This window comes from Astyanax mexicanus, chromosome 2 (assembly GCF_023375975.1).
Source record: "Astyanax mexicanus isolate ESR-SI-001 chromosome 2, AstMex3_surface, whole genome shotgun sequence".
NCBI lineage: Eukaryota > Metazoa > Chordata > Actinopteri > Characiformes > Acestrorhamphidae > Astyanax > Astyanax mexicanus.
The window spans coordinates 59343328-59352755 of record NC_064409.1 but is presented as its reverse complement, the minus strand read 5'-3'; the positions used below and the strand labels follow the sequence as shown (position 1 = coordinate 59352755).

At 39.1% G+C, this 9428-nt stretch overlaps 2 protein-coding genes across 2 annotated transcripts; both read right to left on the bottom strand.

The window, feature by feature from the left end:
* Positions 1–227: 227 nt before the first annotated feature.
* Positions 228–4171, bottom strand: LOC103040849 (galanin receptor 2a). The gene is made up of 2 exons (XM_022672170.2): positions 3934–4171; positions 228–1774 (listed from the first exon to the last, which is right to left on the bottom strand). Exons 1-2 carry the CDS (start codon positions 3934–3936, stop codon positions 857–859), a joined length of 921 nt encoding a protein of 306 aa, XP_022527891.1. The 5' UTR covers positions 3937–4171; the 3' UTR covers positions 228–856.
* A 571-nt stretch (positions 4172–4742) lies between these two features.
* Positions 4743–8200, bottom strand: pthlhb (parathyroid hormone-like hormone b). Its single transcript, XM_007228304.3, has 3 exons — positions 7783–8200; positions 7210–7329; positions 4743–6366 (listed from the first exon to the last, which is right to left on the bottom strand). The coding sequence occupies exons 1-3, from the start codon at positions 7842–7844 to the stop codon at positions 5973–5975; spliced, it is 576 nt and encodes a 191-aa protein (XP_007228366.3). The 5' UTR covers positions 7845–8200; the 3' UTR covers positions 4743–5972.
* Between the last annotated feature and the right edge of the window lie 1228 nt (positions 8201–9428).

Sequence of the window (9428 nt, the reverse complement as noted above, 5' to 3'; positions counted from 1 at the left end):
AGGTGGGTGGCCATTACCCTTGCCACCAAACACCAGACGGCAATCATATATTACTTATCAAAGTATTTTTTGAAGCCATAATTTGAGATGACAAAGGTTGCAATAGTTTTGTTCCCCCTTTTTTCCTACTGAGGTTCAGAAAAAGGTATCTCAACAAATAAGCAAGCCTGGGTCAGTTATACTGGTATCATCTGTTTGCATCAAAGGAGTTAAGTAAAACACAGATATGATTCTTAATTCTCTGTATTGGCTCATGCTCAGGACTTCCCGAATTGGGTCAAATTACACAGATTGTTGCAGCTAATACAGAATTTTTGTTTGTCTGCAAAATGAAAGAAAAAAAAACAGGACAAAGGTACATGTTTTATACAGTATCAAGATCAAAATTCATTAAAAGAGTGGAGCCGGTGCAGAGGAGAGAATTCAAGTCATTTTTTCACAGTCAATAGCTTAGTCCTGTTAGAGGAAGAGCCATGGCTTTTACCATGTCACAATCCAAGCCCCCATCCTAGTCCCTCAACCAGTCTCTGTCACTATTCGAGCCCCCATCACAATCCCTTTCCCAATCCCCATCACTCTCTGGGCACTAGTTTTTCTCCCAGTCCCTGTTACCATAATTGTCCAAGCCCCCAACCCAGTCCTTTCACCAGTCCCGGTCACCCCGGTCTGGGCCATGTCAGAAGTGGAAATTTTCCTATTATCTTTGTAAAAGGAAGCTTTTGGGAAACCCAGCCAACATCAGTTTTCTTAAACCAACATCAGCATTATTAATAAATTAAATAGAAAAACAAAACATTATTTCAAGCTTCTTCTTTAAAAATCTTCAGATAGCCATGAGTACTCATGTTTTTCAGTATCAGAAGCTCTCAGTCACACTGATGATCTGAGGGTGCACCTTGTTACGGTTACAGTGAAACAGCCAGACTCCTGGTTGGCTCCGGTAGCGCTTGGATAGCAGCACATACAGAACGGGGTTAACACAGGGATGCAGGTACTGAAGCACAGTGCAGGTGAAGTAGAACATCTCCCAGGACTGGCCATGCATGTAGAGGCCCAGATATACACACAGCTCCAGGATGTAACCTGGCAGCCAGCACACAGTGAAGGTCCCAGCAGCAAGGAACACCATGAGGGAAGCTCTGCGTGTGTTCCTGGCACTGGCTGTGGACATCACAGGGCTTTTGTGTAGGAACAGAGCCAGGCGTACATAGTTGACAGCAATTACCATCATTGGTATAAAGTAGTAGAGCACAAACTGGCTTAGTACCACTTGGTAGTGGTGCTCCTGGATGGTGGGCAGGCAGAAGGTATAGTTGGTCAAACCTGGCACCAGGCTCTCCTTAGTGGCAAAAATGCGCAAGGGCAGACTGATGAAGAAGCTCAAAGCCCAGGCCATGACGAGCATCAGCACAACCAGGTCTGTGGAAGGAGGCTGGTATGGGTTGGTGATGATCATGAACCGTGCCATCGAGACTGCACACAGTGAGTAGGTGCTGGCAGCCAGGGAGAAAGCCAGCAGGAACTGGTAGATTTTGCAGGACGTGTCGCCCAGTGGCCAGGAGAAGCTGACAGCAGAGTGCAGGGTAAAGGGGATCAGGAGCAGGCTGAAAAAATCTGCCAGGGTCATACTGAGGAGGAGTGCATCCAGGCGGTTCTTGCGCAGGGTGTTGTGTTTAGCGAAGAGGGAGAAGACCAGGAGGTTGGCACCAAATCCCACGCCCATGATCACACCACAGGTGCAGGCAAAAATCACTCCATAGCGGTTGCTGTAAACCTGTGGGGTAGATCAAGATCAGACACATTGCAGTATACTATCTTGGAAGTGTTTTACCTGAATATTATTTCTATAGTATTTGTTACATACGGCACTGTTCCAAAACATTTTGGTTTCCAGAATAGGGATTAAGCCTAGTTGTAGAATATCCAGTCAAAATGGTCTAATCCCTGTCTCGGAATCTGCCCCATGGTGTATAGACAACTAGTATAATACATTAAGCACTGTTTCCAATTTATGAACAATAAGATAACTGGTTCTGATATACTGTAAATATAGTAGTATATGTTTAATTGCATTTTAAGCATGTTTTCTTTTTTACATTTGTTTACTCAAATAATTTACAGTCCGGTCCATTAGGATTTTGACGGTGATACAGTTTTTGGAGTTTTGCCTCTGCACACAGACACAATCACTTTTAAATAAAGCAACAAATATGTGATTGGAATGGTGACTTACAGGGATTTAACAAATAAACTGACATGCAAAAAGTCATGTGATATGCAACCTTACTCAAGATAGCACCTAACATCTTATACATGTGTTGGCACGTCTAATGTTTTCTGATTTAACACTTGATCAATTTATATACTGCTGTCCCATGACTTTTGGTATGTCTGTGTTTCCTGTGTGAACTGTTATGATTTTTATTAAGCAATTTATTAACTGCCTCTCCATTTTATTATGCCGTTTTATCCCCAATTTGGAAGGCCAATTCCTCCACCCACTCATTTGGACGCCCCCACCACTAGAAATGCCCCCAACACTAGAGAGTGAGGACTAGCACATGCCTCCTCTGACAGATTTTGCAAGCACCGCCTTTTTTCGAACTGCCACTGATGTAGCATTACCGGTAAAGCGCACCGTCCCAGCTCTGATACATCAGCTAATAGATGCCTGTACTGACCAACATCACATGGCAAGCAGCATAACCCATGATTCAAAACAGCGATCTTTAAATCATAGTGACAGCACCTTAGATTTAGTATTGAAATAAATCTTGTGACTTTGCCGAAGCTTATTGAAACAATGCCACAGCGAATGTTTGCCACAATCAAAGCTAAAGGTGGTCTAAAATTAAATATTTTTGGTGGTGACTTTTTTTTTGGCCAGACAGTGTATCTTTAGTAAGTGAAAATCTCCTCAGTGGGGGTGGGGTCAGGTGATTCGCGCTGCCTTTTAAGAACATTTACATTACTTTGCCTTAAAGCTTTTGAGTCTTTATTTATCTACACGGCCAAGCATCATCCTATTAGCTCTACAGAGTTTGATTAAATCTGAGTACAGTAAAGTACAGTTCTATACACTTCATCCTGCTATTTCTATTGGCTCTTACGTCACCAAAAAATCACAAGTGAACCAGTTTCATTGACAGCCTATTAAATGCAAACCCATACTCTTAACTGTGGTTTTGCAATATTTTATAGATGATGTGGTATTCTTCAGATCAGAATTTTCTTCTTAGCTTCTTGGTTTTAACTATCCAAAAAAATTTGTACTAGAACTGATCAGACTTTTTGAGTTGTTTTTGAGCAGTCTTATCTGGCACATCCACTCTTAAATGTAAACCCTCTATTTACACTCATAAAGGCATCTGTTGGTTGTAGACCTTTACAGTATCCCTCCCTGAAAATGTGTTCTGGACTTGACTGGATATAAAGTAAAGAATCATCATACTTTAGTTGTTGTCTGTACTGACGTTGCCAGTGCATTCTTTCTTTTACAAATAAAACAGATTGTTCGCACTGCTAATGTTTCTGCTTTCTCTAATAGTTAATTGTTTTTGACTGATAATGACCTTCTTCACTTGCAATGACAGTCATTTATTTCTCTTGTTGAAAGTTCCTTTAAAATCTCCAAAAGGCAATTTAACACTTCTAATAAACTCTCAATTAAATTGATTTAATATATCATAAATTAATTATGGAACAGACACATATTCATAGTGCTGCTTTTTTTATTGTTTCATTTAAAGCCCATTGTTTTGGTGTATTCGAACAAAATTGTGAAAATTGTCTTGTCCTAATCTGAAAATAAAAGTGAGGTTATTAACAAAATTAATTTCAAATAAACTCAACATTTAAAGTTAGAAGTGTACAATTTCTGTCTAAGTTCATGAGAAGGTTAAAAATCCATCATTTTATATAAACGTTACTCACCATAGTTGATGATCAGTGTAAGAGAGATTCCTTTTTTGCCAAATTACAATAATCCTGATCCATTGATGAAATCATAAATGCCCTATCATAAATCATAAATTCTGAGGAAATAAAACATTTTTGCTATAACATGCGCTACAGGTGCTCTGTACCAGCACACAGTGTTAGACGAATTTGCCGGTCAGGTTGGTCAGGCAGTTAGTTCCAAATGAGTTGGTGACATTTAAAGAGACAGAGTAACCTTTACCCTACAAAGACAAGAAAATCCAGCAGATTTTCTGGATTGTATTTAAAAAAAAATTTATTGAAAGACTGGATCTTTTGGACTTGGAGTTGTTATTTAGTGTTTGTCATTGTTAGATAAAATCGACATTAATTTTTTTTTAACCCATCCTTCTCCTAAAAGAGACCAAATATACATATATATATATATATTTTTTTTTCACCCATCTGCCTCCTGTATTTGAACCTCCAGCAGTACAGTACTACTGTTAGGCTGAATTGATTTCTGTTCCTGTGCCCGAGGGCTTATCAGCCTTTGCCTTGATTTCTGCGCTTTTATGACTCTTTAAAGCGAAAAGCTAAAACACTCAGGAAGTTGACACAGAGGTGCATTACGCCTCCCTTCCATTAGCTTGTGTGATTCAGTGCATGGCTGTGCCGGCACACCTTTAATCACACATTAACACCAATATATATTTGACTTGAAATATAATGTTTATTGTCTCATATAAACTGTATAATAGTTAATATTACAGGGATTTCATTGCTGAGTTTTTGAAGCATGTCTTTGAAAGTCACACTTTGCATTTTGTTATTGCTCATCTTTTTTTTATTGACAAGATTTAAAGAAATTGAAGGCAGAAAGCCATATCTACAGTATTTCTGTACCAAAACGGAAAAGGAAGACATAAAACAAAACACTGAAGAAAACACTAGATTTAAAGATACTGATGTACAGGCGTATAGCACAGCTGTCTAAAGTGCATTGTCTGAAACTTGTAGAAAAATCAGCAGCATTGTGATACATTCACAGAATAAATATTCACCTTTCTAATCAAATAAATAAATGCAAAGATGTATGGATTTAGTTTAGTTTGTTTAGTTATATAAAATGAAATGAATCTTGATTTTGTTTCCATATAAAATACAGAAACCAGACTTGTATCTGTATTGTCAGGCTTCAATTGCTGTGTTTGGCAATGTGTTTAGACCCTGTTTACACCTGGCCCCTTTACTGGCTTGAGTGGGGGGTGAGGGTGGGTTTCTTAAAAGCTTCTTAGCACAAAGATGTTTCTTAGATCATGATTCTTATATGGTCAAGTGCACATCATACTAAGTACTCTCTCTCCCCATGTTAAGATATTCTGTATGTAAACATGCTTTGGGAAACTGGGTCCAAGATTATATCTGAATTAGGCCGAGTCTTATTCAAATCAAGTGTAAACACACCCAAGACACACATACAACGGATACAAATCTGATCAATCAAACAGGAGGTCAGAGACACATTTAAGCCACGTGTTACACAATTGAACAACCAAAACTCTTTGCAGTATAACTGAAACAGTAGTAATATTTGCTGTTTAACAAGAGAGTTTGCATATTTCGTCAAGCGCATTACAGTCTAACTAACTGGAGACACATTGGACTACCAAGTTTAAATAGAGGCATGTGGCCAGAATCGAATTAGTATAAAACCCAGATATGAGTTATTTTAAGTGACCAGGTGTGAACATGAGCTTAGTCTAAATCCTATGGTCCAGAAGCAGATTAAGAATAAACTGAATAGACTGAAAAAAATTCAATGGTAAATCACTATTGACATTTAAAAAAAAAAAGAATCTTTGGACTACGTTTAAACACCTCTACGTCTTTAGACAGTGCATGAGATGATGCAACACATCATTATAAAGTACTGTACTTTATTTCTGCTGGTCACAGACATTAGCAGAATAGTTCAGAAGCAATTGTCCAGACACCAGAGGGGTTGATGGCTCTTTGCACACTTGTCTGAATCTGCCAATAGGTCTCTCTGGTCATGGACCTCTCATTGGTCCTGAGCTGTAGCCTAAGCATGGCCATCCTCTTCTTCTTGTGCCATCTCTCCACTTCCCCAGGCACACTCTCTTCTTTCTCTTTGCAGCACCTTGCAGAGTCTGCTCCTTGTTGGTCTCCTGCAGAAGAGTGTCAGTGCTGCCTGTGCTCTCTGGCTCAAAGTCTACAGGAAACTCCTTTGTGCTGCTGGCAGGCTTGGAGCTGTGGGCACCCCAGGTAACAGCGTGGAGGCCAGTGTCACTGTCTGAGGGAGTGTCCCATACATTGGCAGTGTGCACCTGCTTGAAAAGCTCCTGCAGCCACAGACGCCTCTTCCGTTCCTGCAGGTACCGTCCTCTATCGTGCATCAGCTGAGCGTGACCCACAGATCGCCTCCTGAAAGAAGATCAAGGGGTTGCAATGGAGTCAATATGAATATGACATGCCTTTTTTGCCTTCAGAATAGTTGTTTAAATTACATACAAACACTGTGTAAAAATACATTTTTCAAAAGTCAGTGGCAACGTTTTAGATGGTTCACCCCTTTGCACATTTCCTTACAGAACAACAACAAGAAAAAGAACATATTTACTTGTTATCTGATGGTTGTAAGGTTCCTAGGTTACATAGGCTAAAAAGTAGGTTCCATAGGCTAAAAAGTATTTGCAACAGAAAAAAAGATATAATATGTGCAGGACCACAGTTGAGAAACTGGAACTGAACAGTAAGCTTCAAACCTGCTTCCATTTCTAATCCACAGGACCAGACTGACAATAATTACTGACTTCAGAAGTCATTGATTGGCTTAACTTAGTTGTGTTAGATTTGGGTTTTGGTTGAAATTTGCAGAACGTAAGCTTTCTAGGAGGAGGTCTGGAGGCCAGTGGTACATATATTTTATGGAGGAGCATTCATAGGCGTTCTGTAAACTTAAAAAACCTACAACTCTAAGATCCCATGCTTGTTAAAGAAACAAACATTGTAATGTTCTTTTATCACTGTTTGGAATCCCCTTTTTGACGAATGTAGCCTAATACTTACAGTTTGAAAGAACCATTGAAATATACAGTCAAGGTTTAGAACTACAAGGCTACAATTTTAAGTGATTAATGTCAGCTGGACATTAATTCATCTGATAGTTGATGATAGAGTAAATATTGCATTTGGCTGTGGATAATGAGCTTGACTTAATATTTATTTTTTTATCAACTGTGGCTTTAATAGAACAGCAAAACGTACAGTCTGTGGCTGAGAGCCTGGATGGGTCTCCCTTGAACAGGTAGAGGGATGCTCAGTAAGAGCACAGCAAAGCTCCACTGCCTCAACATCATGGTTATCCAGAAAACAGAAGACTCATATCTGGAAAAGAGCGATAAAATGCCAAAAATTAAAAGCACAGTTGATGATTTAACAGTGTATCCTTAAAGCATTTCATGTAAAATAGACCAGGGGTGTCCTATCTTATCCATAAAGGGGCATGTCATCTGTTTGAAGAGTGACTGTGTGATTGGTTAAATCAGTGTCAGATGTGAATCAGTTTAGACTGAAAACCTGCAACCACCCCAGCCCTAAGATTGAACACCCCTGAATTAGACCTTTTATAGAAGGATATATCTTTCAGTTTCAGCTTTCAGTATTCTGTAACATTAATCATATCATTAATCAAACATAAACTGTTATTAGTGATTAGTGTGGCAAGTTTGATACATTCTTAATAAATACCTTTATTATTTACCTTTAATTTACATATAACCCCTAAGCAAGTTTTCTATATACAATCTTCTAAAATATAACAAAAAAATGTATACTCACGTATTCTCCTGCAGTAGATTATCTGTTGACCATCTTGCTGCAGAGCATAAAACCTCAAACATGTCTTTACTAAACCATGTCTGGATCTCTTTAGTTAGTTGCTAGATGAATGGCAGCATTTCCCAAAGTAGAACGTCCAGAAATCCCTCAGTCAAGCTCAGGTGAAGTCTTCTTCTGTGCCTTCAGGTGTCTGCTGGAGTGAAAGAATGACAGGAGGTGAAGCTGCTGGAAGCTCAGGGTGCTGAAGGAGATTTATGGCACTCACTCCAAGGTGTGGGTGTCTCTGATGCTGCCCAGTAGTCCACTAGCCAGTGTAACAGAATGAGCAGGAAAAATTAGAGAGAGTGCTGCATGCTCAACAGGCGTGTGTGTGTGTGTGTGTGTGTTGGGGTGAATGTGTGAGTGTCTATGCACATGTGCCTTCCTGCCAAAGTGTACACCAGTCTGACACACAAACACACACACACCTTCAGTGGAAAAAGGGTGGCACTCAGGCAGCTCTCAGACAGGGGAACATTAAGAATAGACAGGAGGGGGCGTAGTAGCTTAAAGCCCTCAACCCTAACTTTCCTCCACCTAGCTCTTAACATGAACTTCAGTTACCTTTTTCACGTTAATGCTGCCCTATTGTTTTCTACATTTGCCCAAAAACTCCAGTCAATCGAATGATCAATTGCCTTCTTTACAAGACACCATACAACACTTCACTGAGTTTATTACAGCCACGATTAAAGTGAATTCCCCTGCATTTACAAACTCACCCTGAACTCCTGCCCTAAACAGACTGAACTGAAACAGAATTTAAGTGAAATGGCCAACATCCAATGGAAATTCTTAATGTGGCATTTTACCGTCAGAGCTGGTAAAAAGGTTTACACACTGAGTGCTGAGGCCCTCCCTTCCCAAGAGATGTGCAGAACTGGGTGAAAAAAAGCAAACAGCCTCGGCTGACCACTGTCCCAAGAGAGCCTGACCATAACCTCAATGAAATCAAGCCTGTGGGTAGGTCTCCTACCCTTCTAAGCAAACCTTGTAGCCATGTAATGGTCAGGGTGGTTTTTAAAGATCCCGCGAAACAGTAACACTTCATTTTAAAGGATTATATTAACTGGTTTAATGATTATACATAAACATAATAAAATAAAATAAAATGGGATTAAATATCATCATTTTTAATCCCATTACAAATACAGATGTTCTGTCCTAATTTAATTTCTGCCCTTACAACCATGTAATGACTACAGGGAATACTTACATTGGAAGTAATTAAAAATGTAATTGGACATAATTGGTAAAATAAATAAACACAAATTTGAATAAATTAGTACAATTATAAGTAATTAGTAAATTATCTCTATATTACTAAGTTTTTTTCACTTTACAATAAGGATAATAAATAACAGTACTTACAACAGTAATAAACATTGTTAAATGTCTGAGAAAAGAGAGGGCTTGTTAATTAGATCTTCAGACAATTTCTATATGCCTGCTGTCTGAAAATAGCCGTAGTATCTCGCAATGCCATGGAAAAATTTTGGTTTAAGTCTGCTTCAGCTTAGCAACAATTTGAAGTATTTAAGTTGCTGCACAACATAGGCTGGGACTTTGGCTGGACCATTGCACACGGTTGACTTGCTTTTGGATCA

Coding starts and splice junctions, on each gene's coding strand:
- pthlhb (XM_007228304.3), bottom strand. CDS start 7,844: ATGTTTGAGGTTTTATGCTCTGCAGCAAGATGGTCAACAGATAATCTA. Junction 7,330..7,782: donor AATCTACTGCAGGAGAATAC/GTGAGTATACAT, acceptor GCTCTTTTCCAG/ATATGAGTCTTCTGTTTTCT. Junction 6,367..7,209: donor CAGGCTCTCAGCCACAGACT/GTACGTTTTGCT, acceptor ATCTTCTTTCAG/GAGGCGATCTGTGGGTCACG.